The sequence below is a fragment of the Coffea eugenioides genome, chromosome 3, assembly GCF_003713205.1.
Source record: "Coffea eugenioides isolate CCC68of chromosome 3, Ceug_1.0, whole genome shotgun sequence".
Lineage (NCBI taxonomy): Eukaryota > Viridiplantae > Streptophyta > Magnoliopsida > Gentianales > Rubiaceae > Coffea > Coffea eugenioides.
In genome coordinates, this window is record NC_040037.1 from 14546755 (window position 1) to 14567284 (window position 20530).

The following is a 20530-nucleotide window of genomic DNA, read 5'->3' on the forward strand; positions in this document are numbered from 1 at the left end:
ATGACCCCCCACAAGATTTCAAAATAGTCCCATAATTCCCCATGGCATTTATCTAAAGTGAAAAATGGACGAAATGTTCAATCAGTTATGACATTTATACCAAACGAGCTCTAAAAGCATGCGTGATAAAACCTTAATCTCCATATAACCCCTAAATGATTTGTATAAGTATCTACTTTATCCCCTTATGATTTTTTCATTTACCCATATAATCTCCCTATACTTCTATACAAGGAGTTAAGCCATCAATTGATTTAGTATTTAAGTAAGGGGAGTATTAGTATTTCAATTAATGGCATTATATATAATATTTTCTATCAAGTTTTTACTTTACATAAAACCATAGAAGATGAAGTGAATATTTTGAAATATTAGGGGGATTATTTGACAATTGACGAAACCATAGAGGGATTATATACAATTTACCTGATATTAAATTAACGTGCTCCTCTACAATGAAACTAACTAAAATGTCAAAAGCATTCCCAACATTAAGACTGAGATTATTTGTTAACCCCAGTGATTATGTATAACTTTTCAAAATACAGAAGCATTATGTAAAATAAAAAAATTAACAATAATAATCCACAAGGTACAAATGTGTAATTTACCCTATATTTATATATATCTTTTTTCCTTTTTATTTTTTAGCGAGAAAAAGTGAGATTTTAGGCTTTTGATAGGAATAATGTTAACATTTTAGCTTATTCCATCACGGAGGGACGAACGATACCCATCATTTTGACACTGTACTTACAAAGCGTGGGCGTTATGTACGTTTTACCATACGGTGATTATACGAAAACGCACTAAATAACAGGGACTTAAAGTACTAATTTATCCAAAAAAAATATTTTAAAAAGAAAAGCAAGTCTAGGTGCGGATCCATTCACAAAAATCATTATTCAAACCAAGATGACTTCCAGATTATTTGTACGCTGTTGAATAGTAATTTATTATCACATTTCTCTTCTTCAACTTCCCACCAGAAAAGGGGGCAAAAAAGATTTTTCAGGAAAGAAATAGTTGCTAGCTCTGCAGTAGGTGAGATTTGCTTTTCCCTTGAAATTTGACAGTGAAACTGAGGAAAATCCCTGCATGAGAGATGGAGATGGCCTCCAGGCCCTCCACTTGCGTCGATCGTGTCTTACTTGATCTAGAGTTGCTCATGAACAACTACAAACGCCATTATGCTGCTGTTTCCGATGTTGCAGATGCAATCAGGGACGTGAAATTCCTCAAAACATTTATTGTGTGTGCAAGAAAGTGGAGCCAAAGCATTGATTTGTACTTGGAATCTGATAATGTTGTTAAGAAGGTGAGTCTTCCATCCTTCCTATCTTGCATTGACGATACTGTTCACAAATATGAGGAGGACATTCACTCTCTTTCCCTTAGATCAGAAACTGAAGAAATGTCACATACTCTTGGCGAACCACTGATCTCTAAATTCCGAAAACAGATCAAATCATTTAAGCAAGAAATCATCCAAGTGTACGTTATGTTGGTAAGCAGCAGGTCATTGCAGTCAAATTCTTGCAGGAGAGATGATGAATTAATGGAATTCATAGACCTCATTCTACAAAATCTAGCGGATTTGATGCCTTCCGATTCATTTCTTCGTAATGAATCCCAAGTTAATAAATCTTCTCTTTCTGCTGCATTGAGTGCCGAATTGCAAGCCCTTGAAGTAAAGCTAACATTCTTGAAAAGCTTCATTCCCTTTGCCAAATTACGAGGAACTGTAGATATTCCTGCCTTGCTATTGTCTCACTTTGAGGTGGTGGCTTTGAACGCAGCACGCCTCTCTTACATGTGCTCTTTTTCGGATGATGATCCTGAGAAAAGGTGGACGAATCGTAGGATCTACTCCAAGATATATAAACAACAACGGAAGATCAGAGCTGTTGATTTTCAACTCTATGAGATTTATATGGAAGCTCTTGGATGTACGAGATCCTCAAAATCTTTGCAGAGTACAATGATGGATAAGCAGATATTGATCAACTTCAATGATTCTCTGCTAAGTTGTCTCTGGGAGCTATTATGCTGCAGCTCTAGCTTTATGGATTCTATGAAAGATAAAATGCAAACACTCTATGCAGGACTGAGATTCTTGAGGAGCATATTAAGGGAGCATTATGAGAAGATGGATGAAGAAAATGAAAAAGTTGGAGCTCTTCTTAGTGAGGCAGGGATTATAATTTTTTTCCCTTCTCTAAACAAAGTGAAAGAAGGAGAAGTTAGCTGCTTAGAATCCAAAGATGCTCTTGTTTGTTATGATATGCTGGCTAATACCAACACCCATATCAAGCATTTTAAGGATAAGATCAGTGGCCCAAGCATTATACATAGTCTTCCTAATTACTCTCATAGCTTAAGAGTACAAGAAGTTTGCAAGCCTTCCAGGCACATGCCATCTAAAGAAAATATACCAACAGTCCATGAAGTCATGGTTGGTCTTGATGATGAGGCAGAAAAAGTAATTGAACGACTTAGAAGCGGATCAGAACAGCTGGAATTTGTTCCCATTGTCGGAATGGCTGGGCTTGGTAAAACAACTTTAGCCAAAAAAGTTTACAATGATAGTTCAATTATCTATAACTTCCACATTCGTCTTTGGTGTACTGTTTCTCAAGCATTTAACATGAAAAGCTTGTTAATGCAAATTTTGTGCTCTGATGGAAAACAGTCTAGCATGGATGAAGAGCTTAAAAACTTGAATGAACATGAATTGCTTCAAAAGCTCTATCAAAGGCTGAAGACGAAGAGCTATCTTGTTGTTTTTGATGATGACTGGGACATTAAGGTATGGAATGAGCTGAGACTTTCATTCCCCGATGACAAGAAGAGAAGTAGAATCCTTTTCACGAGTCGATTTTCTAATGTGGCTTCACAGGTTCAATATGCTGGAGAACCTCACAATCTTCGCCCACTCCATGAGAAAGAATGTTTTGAATTATTGCAAAAGAAGGTGTTTGGAAAAGAAGATTGTCCTCAAGTATTGCGTGGAATTGGGATGGAGATTGCCAAAAAGTGTACGGGATTGCCACTTGCAGTTGTTGTTGTAGCTGGAGTCCTAGCAACTATAGAGCATGATATTTTGGTTTGGGAAGATTTTGCTAGAAGTTTAACTTCGACCATGGTGTCTAGTGCAGACCAGTGCAAAAAGTCATTGGAGCTCAGTTACGAGCATTTACCATATCACTTGAAGGCTTGCCTGTTGTACTTTGCTGCATTTCAAGAAGATGAAATAATTTATGCAAAAGATTTGATATGTCTATGGGTTGCAGAAGGTTTTGTAGAAAAAATTGAAGGAAAGAGATCAGAGGACATTGCAGAAGAATATCTGATGGACCTGATTGGTCGCAATTTAGTTATGGCAAGTAAAAGCAGATCCATTGGTGGAGTCAAAACTTGTTACATTCACGATTTGATATTTGAGTTCTGTAAGACCGAGGCAAAAGAAAAGAATTTTCTTCAGGTCCTGCATGGATATGATGAGCTTTCTACCTTTGATGAGCCTCCCACCCCACCTCGGTTGTCCATTTGCTCCAGTGGGGAAGATTTTATAAGGTCAAGGCTATTTTGTCCACATTTAGGTACTCTGCTATTCTTTGATAGGATTCAAGGTTATGATTTTCAGTTGGTTAACGTTTCCTTCCTTTTTTGCATCTACAAACATCTTAAAGTTCTGAATTTAGAGCGCATTTACCTAAGTCTGACAAAGCTTCCAACTGAAGTCGAATCACTTCTTTTTTTGAGGTACTTAGCCCTTACAGCTTTGTGGATGAGATCCATTCCATCGTCTATCGCCAAGCTCTCACATTTAGAAACCTTTCGTCTAAGATCTTGTGAGATGGTTTTTTTGCCAAAAAGCGTTTGGAACATGAAGGAGTTGAGGCACGTACATGTTAGCGGGGGCTCTGTTGTTCTTCCTTTTGCTTCCAATGACAACGTTTTTGAAAACCACTCCACTTTACCCAATTTGGACACACTCTCCAGTCTGTGTCTTTATCTTGATCAAGAAGCAGAGAGCATATTGGAAAGGATTCCCAACATTCGCCAACTAAAAGTTTTCAATGATCGGGAACTAGATAGACTATGCTGCAACATGAGTCGACTAGAATGCCTAGAATCACTCACCTTGGAGCTGGGCTCCTTCTTACCAAATCAGCTGGATCATGTTGAGCTTTCTTTTCCCATGAATTTGAAAAAGTTGTGTCTTGCCCGTCTGTGTCTTCCCTGTAGTAAAATGCCACTGATTGAACAACTACCCAATCTTGAGGTCCTCAAATTAAGATGTAATTCATTGGATGGCGAAAGATGGGAGCTGATGGAAGGAGGATTCTCTAAGCTTAGGGTCTTGATTATGTCTGATCTAAAGCTTGTGGAGTGGACAGAGACAGACCCTGATAGTGATGATTATTTTCCGTGTCTTCAGCGATTAAAACTCGACTACGTTACTGGATTGAAAATGGTCCCTTCTTGTTTAGGGCGTATATCAACTCTTGAAACGATTGAGATCGACCATTGCAGAGATCGTGTCACATCTTTAGTATTGGAAATTGAAGAAGCACAGAAAAATTATGGAAATGAGGATCTGGAGCTCATCATCAATTGGGTTTCAAACAAGGAAAGTTGTACAAGAAGGTAAAGAGAAGAAAAGTTTTAATTAACTATTTTTCTTCAAAATTCATAAATTTTACAAGATACAAAATGCACAAAAGTGCCAGAAAATGCAAATAATAATAATAATATTCCTGCCAACCAAAAAGAACTTTCTTGCACTTTTCCACACTTTTCCCTGCAAACAAATACTATCTTGAAGGACCTCAACTGGTACAATATTAGCTAATTTTTTTGTCATTACCAATAATTTGCTTCCCAAAACAATTGTTGTTCTGTCTTTTTTTTTTTTTTTGAATGACATTGATGAGCAGTATCAACTAACCATTGCTCCTTTTTTTTTTTATTTATATCAGCTGGGATTGATACATTTTCTCCACTTGAGATTGTAATTGCTCATCTGTATGGTCTGGCATTCTTTCGTGCTTTTGTGGAAGATGGAGGTAAAGGTTGAAAGGATGGCTCTTTTCTTGTGAAGATATGGTGGAAACAATCAATGAGGTTTGTACGCTGTGCACCATATTATCAATCTGCAAGGCAGCATAAAGGTTATTCAGCTATTTTGCTGTTGGTGTGGAAGAAGCATGTATACATGTGTGTGTATTTTGTGTAATTCTTTGTGTTGCTGAATTTAGTGGTTGTTGTGTGCTATTTCTTTTCAAACATGTGTCATTTGCTGAATTGGGACTTGGAAAGTTGGGACAGTGTACGCAGTTACTACCATAAAATGGTTGGTTTTTTGCCGTCAAGAAACTCTGTTTACTACCATCATTTTGACACAACTAATTAACTGACTTTTGATTACAAATCTGCTCCATCGTTGTGTTGGTTGAAGATGTATACTGCTCATTCGTTAGTTTGAACAGAATGTTGAGCAAAATCATAGGGAGATGTGAACTAGCAAATGACTAGAGACTAATACAGATTCATGTTGTATCAATCTAGTCCTGCAAAAGGACAAGGCAAACAGCATGGTAATTGAAATACCCCCAAGCATAAGATAAAAAGCCATTACTGAAGCAAACTTCGAATACAGCAACAACAAATAAGAAATTAGATGCTTTTATACGGGGCATCTGGCCTAAGGGCAGCAGGTTAAATGCTGAAGTAGGCCACTTGCACCAAGGTACTCTTGACATGTTTCTTCTTCCCTCCCCTGATTCTGGAGATGATGCAATATGGACTGCTACTGCCTCTGGTTCTGCTATTGTGCGGTCAGCTACATATGATGGCTCTCAATCCTCCTAGCGGCAAGGTTTTTTGGTACAAATTGGTATGGGGGAAAAGGTAACTGGGTATCTGCCATGCTTTGCTTTTATTGTTTAGTTGCTTTGCACAGGGAAAATGACTACTAAAGACAAACTGATTAAGAATTATTAGTCTAATATCTGTGATTTATTCAAGGAAGCTTGGGAATGTATGGAGCTCCTGTGTTTTTTCATCAGTGCCCAATTTCTGGAATGGTTTGGAAGAAGATTAATTCAACAGTTGTGCCCAATACTTGGGGGTATTCAGCTGAGATTAGATGGCTTAATGGTTATTGGTTTTCTGATTCTTAATTTATACATTAAGAAGTTTTTTAAAAACATAATTCTTAGCGTAGCCTTTTCAAAATGTAGAAAAAATTTAGCCAGTTGCAGTCTGGATCCCCTGTTTTTGGAGTGTTTTTTAAAAACTAGTTTTTCAAATACAATAAAAGTACTCCAAAAGGTAATCTAAAAATTAGTTTAAATTTTTTTAAAATTTTAAAAAATATCTCAAAATATATTTTAAAAACTCTTCTACTCTTAAATATCCTAAAATATTTTCTAAAAATATTTCAAAATATACTCTAAGAATTCTGCTATAGCAAAATTTTTCAAAAACACCTTAAAAAACAGCTAATTCAAACGGATACAAATTGGTCACATGATCAAACTCATATTTAGCTATGCCAAATAATACTTTCTCGCAATCATCAAAGCTTTAATCTTGAATTTCAGGACATTGAAAGCATTTGTCATTTGATTAATTACCTCTTGAACCACTCCTAGGCTTGAGTTGAAATATTTGGTACGGAGCTTGAACCTGATGGGCTTGATTGGGATGATGGGCGTAGTGCTTAAATGCACTGTAAATTTGGGAACTTGATGGGCTGTTTCGGCTTTCCTGAAGTGATGCCCAATTCACTTGAATGACTTGGCTTGTTTATCTATCTGTCTTTGAAGCACCTCACAAACACAATCGAAAAGTGAAAACCATTTGCCTATGCTTAATAAATTCTGCATTAGACAATCCAGATTAAACCAGCAAATAGACCTATTATCTAGGCAGTCTGAGCTAGAGGCATAATAAGTATTTGAAAATATAGTTATTCAAGTATCAATTATTGGTTTGTTCTTCCTCATGATCACAATAAATTTCTTGAACTTCAAGAAGCCATTGTTTGTGTCCAAGTCCAAATTTGAGGAGAATTTCAGTTCTGTCCGGCTCACTGGTGTATGGGTAATATCTAAAATTTTAAATTGAGTTTTCTAGTATGCATTAGTGAAGCATATTCGGTATGTAATCAACGAGATAGAGGCTATTGATAAGTTAATTAATCTGCTTCTAAGGTGACCTATTCCTAATCTTTAATCAACAATATTACAAATCCCATTTAGTGCAAAAATTTCTGGGAATATTCTAAAAATAAATCTTATATATATTGTCACTATATACACTATCATCGTTGGATATATGACACATGAGCAAAATTTGAATTTCAAATTTAAATTTTATACATGTGTCATATATCTAACGGTGATAGTGTATACACTGACAGTGTATACAAAATTAATCCATATTCTCATGTTCCTTGTGATGCATCATACATTAGAATCCTTAAATAGAGATTAATCCATATAGAGATTAAATAGAGATTAATCCTTAAATATAATCCTTAAATGCATCATACATTAGATTAATCCATATTCTAATGTTCCTTGTGATGCATCATACATTAGAATCCTTAAATAGAGAGTTTCAAATGTGACTAGGTGTACAATTTAATTTTAATAAATGGAATCCTTTAAAAGGATAAGCTATAACTCACTATGGTACATATTAATGGATTAGTTTTCACTATAATATATTAATATGGATTAGTTTTCACTATAATATATAATATACTAGTGGGTATGTAATAAATATGATATATTATTAGAGTAAGTTTTTATACATTGTTAGAGTGATTTTTTTTAGACTAGCAGATTTAGATCATACTATATAATATGAATTCAAATCATACATATGTGGCATGCATTTATAACTACTAGTGTAAAAAAATTACTATACCGTCATGCACTAAAGAAGTGAGAATCAAATTTCAATATTTGTGTTTAACTCATTTTATCAAACTTTAAAGATTGGATATCAATCATTTTATAGTTATCCAATTTCTAAGCTAAATTCGATCGTGAACCCCCCCTCCCCCGTTTTTTAGGTTTGAACACCCCTAATAGTGATAGCCCTACCCTATCCATATTTAACCTCTTGGTGTTTATTAAGTTAAAAATGTTGGATCCTTAATCCAACATTGGACTTATATGTGAATAATTATGTATTGCAAACTGTCAATTCAGGTCAAACCCAATTAAAGTGATCAAATATAGTTTAGACTTAATGTATCTAATAGGATGTGAGCCTTTAATGTGTAGAGACTTAAGAGCTCATATTTTTATGATGGGCTGAAATAGGGTTCCAAAAGATAACAGGAATGTTACCTATAAATAGGGTTATGATCCCCAGGTCACAGGTATCAATTCTAGTTGTCGTATTTCCTAATACCACAAATAGCTCTTCCCTGATACCTCATCGTCAGGAAAGATACCAGAGAGAACCTAAAAGTCTCTCTCAAGGATTGGTGAATACGTGTTGACCTGGAAAGCCACCCCAAATTCTCTAAGGATTCAAGTATCAAGTTTGTTAATATGGATTCAGGTACGCTTCCGCTATTTTAATGTTAATTTATTTCTTAATAATCACCATATATATATTTTTTGGATTTAATAAGTGATGGTTTTCATCAAAGGTTCAATTTAGATAACCACCCTAACAAGTGGTATAGAGCCCATATGGTTGATTATTAGGAAATAATTTGGATTTAGTAATTTTATTTTCCTTTTTTCAAGAATAATTATGTATAATATTTGTGAAGAATCGGCAATTGTTTGCAATTTTTAAAATTGTTTATGTGATGTAATGGCTGATTGTTCACTTATATGCCCCTTGACTTCGATTCTCGAATCCAGTGACATCTGCTACAATCGTTAAAATAAAACTGCTTGAGAAGTAACTGATTCCTAAGTTTATTGTTTTTTCATGCCTTCGGGTGCCTAGTCATAGAGGAATTCTAGTTTTTTGAGCGAATTGCGCGAAATGTCACTAAACTATTTCAAAGTGCCGGTTCTGGTCACTAAACTTTTTTATTAGCGCGAAATGTCACTAAACTAGTAAATCTATACCGTTTTGGTCACTCCGTCTATTTGTGCCGTTAGGAGAGACGGAAATCAACTTTTTGAGGGGTAATTTCGTCTACACAATAGTTAAAAAATTTATGCCCTCATTCTTCTTCACCCACAACCATCCATCACCTACATTGCCACCCACCGCCATCACCTCCACCTCCACTCTCCTTCCTTTCCCTTTTTCTTTCTTCTTCCTCCTCCTCCCTCTTTCACCATTTGTAACAAAGAACACCCTTTATCATTACTTACCTTTCCCAACCGTAAATAAAGGATGAGATGGAAAGCCAGTCTTCATGGTGGGGACCTTGGCATAATCTGGAAAATGACTGCCTGGGCACTTCCATACGAGTAAACTGTGCTTCCACTAACAAAGGTCTCCTTCTCGTCTTTCCCGTGTTGACCAATGCAATAAATAAGTCCAGTTAGCATTTCACCTAACAGATTCAGGATTGACACAATTGCTGTAGAAGGTACTCCATATTCTAACAGATGCATATTTCATGTTCAAAGTTGAACTTTCCATTAGACTCTTGTGATTTTGTGCCCAAATCTGAGATGGGTTTACCAACTATTTTGGAATCTCTGAGTCTCCAAGGGTGATTATTGTCAGGATAAGCAACGGTGGCTATAATTCCAAGGGTCGTTTATGCGTCTCTCCATAGCCAATTTTTGTTATTTTTAAGATGAACCAAGATCAAGAAAAAGAAAACACATTTCCACAAGGTAAAAATGCATAAAAATAGCAGGGCGGTCAGAAGATATGTGGATAATAGAGGAAGTTTCGCTTCTGTCCACCCCCTTGTCTCGGAGTTCTAAATAGAAACCCGAAGCCAATCAAAAGGCCGGGACAAGGGGGAAAACATTAAAAATGAAGGCCAAAAAATGGCGGCGAGATCGGTGTGGCGCGCCAGAGCGAAACTGTTGCTGGCGGCCACAGCCGCGGGAGGCGGAGCCGGTGCGGCTTTGATTTTGAGCTCCGATGATCCAGCGAGCGCATTCAAGCTCTCCACCGCCGTCCCCATCCGCCTCATTCTTCAAGATCTGAGCAAATGCATCTAGGGAGCTTTTGTACTTCCGCATAGAAGCAGATTCCAAAGTTAAACTTCAAACCCACCATGTTAAACCCTTAAATAAGAAAAAGGGTTTTCTTCTTTTCTGCATAATGGGATAAAAATTATTTCCCAAGAAGCAATTAGGTTGAATAAGTTCTGGTGTATGACAAAAGGGAAAATAAAGACAAGAGGAAGGCAATCCCCTTCTCAAACGTTAAAAAGGGGAAAAAAAGGAAATGGGTCACAGCCGGTGGTGGGGATGAGAGGGACGGGGAGGATGATGTTTGGATTTGGGTTTGAGTTTGTGTTCGGGCTTGGGAGGTGTAGCCCCCTTAGCAGGCGGATAGGCTTTAGTATTAGCAGGCGTGTGCTGCGACTTCTCATCGTGCTTAGCTGCTGGGACTACCCCAGTTACGTCCAAGGGGAAATCATGGACATTGTGGTGGTGCTGAGGGTGGAAATGATTTTGTGGAAATGGGTCTTCGTCGGAAGCTGAACGCGGAGCCAATTTGGAAAATCCAGGCTCAAAGGAACCATTGATTATGTAAAAGCTTCAAGGAAAAGGCTGTGCAGACAAATTTGCCCCTCAAAAAGTTGATTTCCATCTCTTCTAACGGCACAAATAGACGGAGTGACCAAAACGGTATAGATTTACTAGTTCAGTGACATTTCGCGCTAATAAAAAAGTTTAGTGACCAGAACCGGCACTTTGAAATAGTTTAGTGACATTTCGCGCAATTCGCTCTTTTTTTTGCAACTTTCATAAAGTTGTCTGCAATTCCAATTCTCTGCAATAAAGTGATCACTCGTGAGTTTCCATCGTATCTTTCTAATATGTAGGACCCGCATGCTTGGCATGTGTTTTATCTCAAGTCATGTTACGGTTTTATCTATCACGTGGGTGTCATGTTAAGTTCACATGATTGGTGGCACAAGTCATGAGTTTTAGGACTCACATACTTTTAATAATGTAAACTAATTTGGTTTCTGGCTTGGGAAGTCTTTCGTCCTTTTCTCTGTCCTTGAGAATTATAATATTTTGAGTTTCTATGTTCTGTTCATAGTATTAATTTGGTTAATTCTTGAGCTCTTTGACCTGTTTCTTTGCTTAAGAATAAATACTAGGGGGAGGCCCGCGCAATGCGCGGGAGTGGGGTGCCTGTGGGTCCGCTCTTTACGAAGGTTAGATAGATCTCACCACTTGCAAACGTCCTTACAAATTCCATACAAATATAAGAAGAGTGAAGAGAGAAAAGATGGAAATTGTAACTGAGAAGCCGTACGAAAATAATAGAGAATCACACCATAGTATTATAGAAAACCATAGCTTAGATCAGAATGTTTGAGTTCATGACCATACGGACAGGGATATAGGCCCAATGATAGTTTCAGATTTAGATTAAATTTTCAGTGGCTCCTTTTGTAAGAAGGTATAATAGACCACCTTGCACTTAACCTAATTTGAAACAGTCTTATTTTAGATACTTCTATTTACATAGAACAGATAAAGGAAAAGTTCAGCCAAGTTTGTCCGTTAAAGTAGTAGTACTTAGGAATAATGAAGATCCATTCGCAAAGGATATAACTTCAAGGATGGGCTTTGGCAGTTTAGGTGCGGTGTTTCTTAGTGGGGTTGACTCTGAGTTTCATTGGGGCTGCTGCAACTGCTGCCTTTTTCTTCTTATCTTCTGTGTTAGAAGGACTGAGTTGATCCACTCCTTTGCTTTGTGTTTCTCCTTCCATTATGCTGCCAATATTTTCAGCCATGTTGGTAACATTCTTTTTGGAATGTTCTTCTTGTGCTGCTCCCCAAGTGGATGCTGTAGCTTTGTAGTTGGTGATATATTTGCTGATGACATAGTTTTCTTCTGCAGTAGCATTGTTGATATGGGCAACTATGGCATTGTACTTTTCTGAGCTCCTGGAACTGTGGATTGTATTTGATTTCTTGACCAAGCAAACTAAGTTTTTCTGCTTGATGAAATCTGCTATAGTGGCGTACTGGACATTTCCCTGTAGGAAGAATAGAGACTTTAAGTATTTATTTGAAGTTAGCAGAATGTTGCAAAGTAGTTTTGAGTTCGAATGTACCTGCTGCTCTTGCTTTTGGATGTCACTTATGCAGAATGGGAGGAGTTGTTCAGCATCATCACCACTCAGGTCAAGAGTTATAGCACCACTCATATCACTAATTTGCACTGTTAGTCTGCAGCTGTTTTTGGGTTCATGTTATTAGAAGCTTTTTTGGCAGCAGGGGTTGTTAATATTAGATTAAGGTATATGTTTACCGTGGAGTGAGACGGATGCGCTGGTAGCATGAAGTGCAGGTGATCTCGCAATCTGGCCTTGCTCTGATGTATTTGTAGCAGTGGGGGCATGAATGGTACCATAGCTTTTGACTTCTATCTAGAAGTTTTGGTATGCCTCTAATCCAATAGGGCCTTGCCTGCAATGAATGAGCATTGTATTAGTACAAAGGCTCGGACAAGTATACCAAGTTTGCTAATGGTAATAGAAGTCAAAGTAGATAATCAATTTTGTAGCACTGTTAACCTATTGTGTTAAGCCATTTGTTAACATCTATTACACCAGGCAAGAATTGTATTAGGCCCAGAAGACCCTCTTATAAAAGATAATGCAAAGCATATGATTCTTGAATTTCACATGGGCGAGAGTTTCATAATAAAACTATAGAATCCATCAAGCAATTAAAAAGAATTAAAAAGCTTTACGCTACAGTGAGGTTCACAAGAGAGAAAGTACAATTTGACAAGATAATGAGTAGGGGAAAAAATGGTAATTACTCAGTAGCGTTAAAACACAGAATTCCACCTACAAAGTCACGGAGATGCAGAAATACGAAGAAATGGGACAAACAAGTAAATAAAAAATTATTGGGTAAAATGGGAAAACAGGAGCGACTAATTTCATTAACGAGGACAAAATTACTGGTTGAAAGCCCGTATATCCGGAAAAACCAAATGAAAGGGAGCATTAATTAGTTCTACAAAAACGTACAAATACAATGAAAACTAAACTCAAGACATTTTTGCCCAAAACATTCAAATCTCATTACCAATCAATCAGGAGAGTAGGGAATGGTAGTTCAAGTTTGTAGTCAGTATAATCCAATTCGATAACCCACAAGCCAATTTTGTAATGGAAGAGACTACAGACTTTTTGGCAGACTTTTTGGCTGTTGGCATGCACGCAGAAATAAAGGATTGTGAGTGAGTTGTATATGTACCTCAACCACAGCTGTGAGATCGCTGCTAGTTATAACTCTGTCATCATCTGGTACAGGTAGGAGTTTGAGACGATCAGCATAAGTCCGCTCAGCAATGAAACGCGCGATTTCCTCTTGATTGTGACTGCACCTAATATTTTATTTGTTGTAATGTAAAGGATAGTAAGCCTTTTTGGTAATGAATGTTGAATAATTCATAATGTAACTATTTTAAAGTAAAGTTACCAGTTACGCAGGTCATTGGCTTGCTGAATTGGAGGATTGATTAGTATGCTGCTGGAGAATTTGGTGGATAGATGCATGGCTACAAAGTTGACAATAGCAACATAAGTTTTTCCTTTTTTGGTTTCATTCAACTTTGGATTTTTGTAAATGGTTTTTAAAAGAGTACTTACCATGGTAAGATGTCACTCGGACTCGAAGCGCTGCAACCACAGGTTGGGTGTGGATCATATCAGCTATGTCTTGTCTCTCTTCTGATTCATGCTCTCCCCAAAGGGTCAGTACCATTGGGTGTGACATATGATCTGTAAGAATGATATCCCTAGTTGGTGTTCCACCTCTGATTGCTTTCGGGTGCACGTGAATTGCTATTCCAATAAGATCTAATAACCAGAGTTTGATATTAAAAAGTGTAACTATTACTATGTAAATTATATGTTAAGGTAAATCAGGAATGGTACCTATTTCATCAGTTGTGTCAATGTGCTGATAAACTGAATTGTAGTCAGCAAAGTTAAACACATTAGGTATCAGAGGGGGGTCCACTTAGGGCTGTCAACGGGTCGGGTCCGAGCCGAAATTCATAAATCCGGACCCGGACCCATTGTACTGCCTTAATTCCGGATTCGGTCCGAATACCCGACGGGCCTCTAATACTTCTATCGGACCCGTATCCGACGGGTTCCGGGTCCGGGCCGGATCTACCCGGCAAAAAGACCCGTCAAAATCTGTTCAAATAACACACCTGAAAATGCTCAAGACTGACTAGAAAGATAATATAAAACATACTTGACAAAAATATTAGGTGAGACCAATTGATGAGAGAAAAGTGAAAACTAAAAGCAAAAGGAGTCTTCATGCCTAATATTGAGGAAGACTGGAAGAGCATTAAATCGCAACGAGAATCATCCAAAAAGATAAATATGCGGGCATTGGAGCAAGAGACTACACTGCACTACATAATGCCTCCCCCGCCTCCTCTGATTGTTCTGCTAAAGCATTACCAATTTCAGTTCCAAGGCAACCAACTATTACCACATAAGTAGACCACACTGGTAGTTAGCACTGGACCTTTAATGTGTCTTTGGGTCCAGACCTCCGTGTCGTCCAAACAGATTTTGTTTAAAAAAATTAAATTGCAGTGGACATGAAGGTGTCAAATTTCATTGAAAACAAAAAAAAAAAAATTGGCCCGCCATGCTTACATCGTGCTTCGTAAGCACAGCGGGTATCCAAAGAAAAAGTTACACTGGACGATTATTACCCAATCCCCAAAAAAAAAAAAACTAATTTAATGGCAAATATATCCACAATTTTCTGCATCATCAACCTGAAATTTCCTACTCCATTCATACCTTATGTTTTTTTTTTTGGTTTGGGGAGGTAAGAAGGTTTCGTTCTACAGCATTTCTCATATCTTCTCAATTTTTCCCCATAAAAAATAAAAAAAAACTGACTGAGAGAGAAAGTTGGGCTGCTAGCCTGCTACTTGGTAGAACTAGAAGCCTGCAAGAGCTGGCCGCTGGGCTTGCTGCAACCGTCAGACACCACGGCGGATTGGCGGAGCCGCGGAGGTAGAGCAAAAGAGGAGGTCTCGCGGAAGAGCAGGGCTTGCTTGAGTTGCTTCTTTGGAATTGGAGTTGGCCAGACCCAGCAATTCCTTTGCAGCTGGGGATGGAGAGCAAACTAGAAGGCAGAAGCGTCGCCGAAGTCAAGAGGCAGAGGCGGTAATCGAGAGTCGGGAGGCGGCGGAAATGGGTAAGGAGCAAAAGAGGAGAGTGCGGCGGAAATGGGTAGAGAATATTAGGCTTGAAAAATTTTGGGAATGAAAGTGACGTAGTGGGACAAATAGAGATAGGTATATATTTTTAATTATTAATTAAATAAAAACGGGTCCGGGTTGAATACGGGTCGGAATGATATATTCCGTATTCGACCCGCAAATTTATTAGAAGAAACGGGTCCGGGTCCGGGTCCAGGAACAATATACCTACCCATACCCGGCAATTATTAGCGGGTCCGGGCTTGGTCCGGGTCCAGACCCGAACCATTGACAGCCCTAGGTCCACTTCATCGATTTCTTGGACAAGCGTGGAGTTGTCAATGGTCCATGAGCACTCATTTGGGTAGGTACTGTACCTTGGCAACACATTTTGAATCCTAGCATTCGATACATAATATCTTTGATATGGTTCAAAGTACTTCCTGAAGAACATTATATCTCCAGCATAAATTAGAGCTTGAGCAGTTTGACCCTGTAATTTTGAATACAGTAAGTGCTATGGTAATTAATTAGTTGTGTATAGTGCCAAAGTATGCAATGATAAACTATATTACCTGACTATCAACAAACACCAACTTTTGGTAGCGTTTTTCATTTCTTGAAACCTGAACCTTTTGCTTTTCAATCACTTGAACAATGGCAGTCCAGTTGTCCATGAGAGGTTGGAGTTCTGTGAAGTTTACCAGGTTGCTTTCCATTTTTTCACGTTTGAAGAGTGCTGCAGACAACTACCACAAAATCGAAGGATTCCAAAGACAAGAGTTACACTCCGAAGTAGTAAGTTCACAGAATTTAAATATAATCTATTACTAAGACATTTACTGGTACTTTATTTGCTATTTACATATAACAGAGTACTGGAATTATTGACAAGATAGCTGCAATACATCCTTGTAAACTATATTAGGAGTCACATAATCTAAACTTTAATCATATACAGGAGGCGTGATCAAAATTTTAACAGATTTGCTATTTTTAGCTCTAGATAATGCAACATACAGCTGCCCACGTGAAAAAACAGGTTCTCGCAAATAAATACCAACATAATCTAAAGTTTGCCCTTGAGCTTTATTAATGGTCATTGCAAAACACAGTCTTATAGGAAATTGCATTCGTTCAAAAGATATAGGAGAATTAGGGTCATTTTCAACACGAAAACAAATTCTATGTAGAAATACTTGCTTCCCAGCAAATTCACCAGAACTTATGACTGCATCTATAATATTGTGTTTAAGTGATTTGCATAGAAGTCTTGTTCCATTACATAGACCTTCTGGTGGGTCAATGTTTCTCAACAACATTATTGGTGCATTTTCTTTCAATGTCAATCGATGTGGAGGAAAACCATTTGGAGTGTGGCTATTCATGAAGTCCTCTAGAATTGCTTGCTGCGAATTATCTAAACATTTATCTCTGCTTAAGTAGTCAAATGGGGTTCCGAGAAATTCCTGTATCAGCTTTTCATTGATCTGATCTACAAAATCATTTTTTGTAGTTAAAATTGCTCTATTCATTAATGAGTATGTATTTTCAGAAAATATGTTGAAGTTTGGTTAGACAGTTGTAATCAATTGATTTATGGATTCTTCTTCATTTGTATAGCGAAGAAGCAATGCTTGAGAGATGTGAATACTTTCATTTTTAACTGTGTTTTCTGTTCCATTACCTATGCGAAGAAGGTAGTTGCTAAAATCAGGATCTAATCTTGCTCTCATGTTTTCCTTCAATTTTAATTTCTGCAGATGAGGCCAAATATAAGATTTTATAAGGCTAGCTTCGATAAAGTCTGATTTTGACCCTTTTACAACTACTGGAAGAACTTGCCTAAAATCACCACCAAATACCATCACTTTTGACCCAAATAATTCAGAGTTATCCATTAGGTCTCTAAGCAAACGATCTACTCCCTCAATTCCTGCTCTATGTGTCATAGGCGCTTCATCCCAAATGATCAATTTGGCTTGCTGTAATAACTTTGCCAATGAGCTTTGTTTGCTTGCTTTGCACATGTTGTTAGGATTCATGTCTAAAGGAATTTTAAATCGTGAGTGGGCTGTTCTACCTCCAAGTAAGATAGAAGCAGCTACTCCACAAGAGGCCGTTGCCAAAGCTATACATCCCTTTGATCTAATTGCAGCTAGTAGTGCACGGTACAAGAATGTTTTCCCTGTTCCCCCAGGCCCATCAATAAAGAAACTCCCTTTGCAGTGTACAAAAACAGCATCTATGATAGTATCAAATGCTACTTTTTGATCTTTATTTAATTTAGAGATAGCAGCAATATCTTCTACATTGACTTTAAAGTTTAGCTCAGAATTTGTGTCTCTTGTACCTCCATCCAGTTCATCAAACTTTAAGATTCGTGGTACTAATCCATACATATTAATGTTTTTTCCCATTGATTCTAAAAACTTGCTAATCTCATAGAGAACTTTATGTTGTACCTGATCGCTTGACAAATTCAAAGTTCTATTGAAATCTTCTGACAGAGATTCTTTGAATTTTAACCATAAACTTCTTGGATCAGCAGGAGTGAAGTAAACTAATAGAGTAGCAAATAGTCTTCTAAAGCTATATGGCATGTGGTATAAAGCTGCTTCTTCTAGGCACTGCTCTTGAGGGTTATTGGATTCAAATAATCCTCTCATTATTACTGCTTCTCTAAAGGTATTAACATAAACACCATCGACAGTTTTCAGGTCATCAAATGATGTTGGCCCTTTTACATTCAATAACAATAATCTTAAGAAGTACCTCTCGCCCTCACTTGGATTTGCTGTAACAATTCGGCCTATTGAACCTCTCTGCTGCCTAATATCCCATATGCGTTTACCAGGTTTCCACACAAAATGTTCAGGAAATTCTTTGTATGTGCATTTCAATGTTTTGGCTCTCTCATCAGTAGCATTCATAAGGAAAAATTCAGTTAGCATACTTTTCTTAGCAAATTTACTTTTCAAAAGATCTCTAAGATCAGCATCATCTTTGAAGGTCAGAGATTGATAATTTTCAAGATGTAGCTGAAGGTTAATGACACCAGGATGTGTTTCAAATAAGGGAAATCTGTAAATTCGCCAAATGGCTTCAATAGGAGTAACCCATCTTGCTGATTGGTACTCCTTAATTTCATCTATCTCTTTAGATCTGTCATCTGAATTCACAGCAAAGTGTATTTTATCATGTCCCTTATATATGTACTTATAAGTATACTTGACTACCTTTATTGTTGAGCAAATTTCAACATTCATATGGCAATTGAATTTTGCTAACAAGTAAGGATTATATGGAACCACCCATCTATTATCCAATTCATGGCCTCGAACTTTTACCTTTTCTCCATTGTTCCTCCGCCTATATGTTGGATAAGAATTTTCAGATTGTGTAGTCTTTTCTGCCCACTGTTTAGGATAATGAGTTTTGCATTTTTTAACAGTTGTACCTTGCATACACACGTTATCTGCATTTTTATTGCCACAAGGACCATGTATCATGTGTTTGCGAACCATTTTAAACAAGTGTGGATGCTCTTTCTTGTCAGGAATCTCAGCAGAAACAATGTGATCATAGGATTCCGTTGAATATAATTTAGACGTTGGGTGTAAAATTATTAAGAAATGTGCATGCGGCAACCCCCATTTTGGGAATTCAACAACATAGGTGTAAGCAGCTACTTTACCCAATACCTCTTTCTTAAACAACTCTTCTTTTAAAATTTCTAACTTGGCATGAAAAACTCTAGCAGAAAGATCAACACGGTTTTGAGACTCATCAGTGGGCAGTAAGTTTTCTTTGATTTCTGGCCATGATGGGTTACAAGTCATTGTTAAAAAAATGTTAGGTTTTCCGAATTTTTGAACTAAGGCCATAGCATCAACATACCTTCTTTTCATATCACACGGGCCTCCTATAAAAGATGCTGGCAAAATTACTCGTTGCCCTACTTTTGAACCTCTACATTGGCCCTCAACTACAGAATCCATGACACCCTGTAATTGCTCAGTCCTAATTTGTTGTTGCCTATGCCGGAAAAAATCAAGCCTTTGACTCTCAATTTTTACGTACATGTCCACTACATACTGTTGAAATGCACGGGCAGTATTAAGAATACTTGGTTTATTTTTCTCCCTCATCTGGAACCTATATGCATAGTATTCACGCATGGACACATTCTCCTTTGAATTCTCAAAGTTTTTGAAAGCTGTTTTCAAAAAATTTTAAGCTTCAATTTACATTTGGTAAACTAAAATTGTATTCATAAAATTTGTATTATATTTAAAAACAACTAACCTTTCTCTTCTGATTCTATTATATCTTCGGCAGATCTGAAGCTTGTTAAAGTTGCAGTCTGTTGATGATTTCTAACTGACCTTTTCCTTTTTTTTGGATTACCAGTGCCAGATCTCTGAATTCCTGGTTGCCACCCTGTTTCGCCAAAGGGAAATAGAAGTGGATACTGCAATGGATCATAACAGCCATAGTAATATTGAATTCTACGGCTTTGACCCTCTTTTGTGTATACTTGAATGTGTCTAGCATAGCTGTCCTGTGAGTTTTCACCTTCAACCCACAGTGCAGCTACTTGGGATACTGTTGGCTTGTTAAAGACTCGCTGATCAGTTTGACAGTAAGATTTCAGGACTATTTGATAATTGTCCAAGTCTGGAACATGTCTCAGGCTTCGGAAAAAGCAGGCATAAGGGTTACTTTTCATGAGTTCCATGAGTTTCACCACTATGCTCTCAGTTAGTTTTGTTGAAAAAGCCAATCGATTTGCGATTTCATGTTCAGTATCATGAAAGTATAACTGCAAAAACATTCCCGATCCTCCATGGGGAATCAATTGATTTATAAAATGATACGTTTGGCCCTGAATTTTGAAAGTATATATTCCGTTTCTTCTTTGGCAAAGCGATTTATCATAGTTAACTCCAAAAGAGGTGAAAGCGAACATACTATTGTATGTTCTTACATAGGTTCTGAAACAAATTGCTTCTTCAGTTTCACCAGTAAATAGCTCTATTAATATGTCTGGCATTTTATTCTCTTCTAAGACTACTTCTCCATCAGAGCAACAAAAGTTTGCAGACTCAGAATAAATTTTTTTGGCTCC

At 37.4% G+C, this 20530-nt stretch overlaps 3 protein-coding genes across 3 annotated transcripts; 1 reads left to right on the forward strand and 2 right to left on the reverse strand.

The window, feature by feature from the left end:
• The first annotated feature begins 1105 nt into the window (after window positions 1–1105).
• Window positions 1106–5877, forward strand: LOC113766120 (putative late blight resistance protein homolog R1B-8). Its single transcript, XM_027310344.1, has 3 exons — window positions 1106–4643; window positions 4986–5072; window positions 5666–5877. Exons 1-3 carry the CDS (start codon window positions 1106–1108, stop codon window positions 5875–5877), a joined length of 3837 nt encoding a protein of 1278 aa, XP_027166145.1.
• Window positions 5878–11776: 5899 nt separating this feature from the next.
• On the reverse strand, window positions 11777–13925 carry LOC113766121 (replication protein A 70 kDa DNA-binding subunit B-like). Its single transcript, XM_027310345.1, has 6 exons — window positions 13811–13925; window positions 13641–13719; window positions 13416–13545; window positions 12457–12614; window positions 12260–12380; window positions 11777–12181 (listed from the first exon to the last, which is right to left on the reverse strand). Exons 1-6 carry the CDS (start codon window positions 13923–13925, stop codon window positions 11777–11779), a joined length of 1008 nt encoding a protein of 335 aa, XP_027166146.1.
• A 1905-nt stretch (window positions 13926–15830) lies between these two features.
• Window positions 15831–20236, reverse strand: LOC113766122. Its single transcript, XM_027310346.1, has 5 exons — window positions 19708–20236; window positions 17087–19618; window positions 16599–16894; window positions 15975–16148; window positions 15831–15842 (listed from the first exon to the last, which is right to left on the reverse strand). Exons 1-5 carry the CDS (start codon window positions 20234–20236, stop codon window positions 15831–15833), a joined length of 3543 nt encoding a protein of 1180 aa, XP_027166147.1.
• Between the last annotated feature and the right edge of the window lie 294 nt (window positions 20237–20530).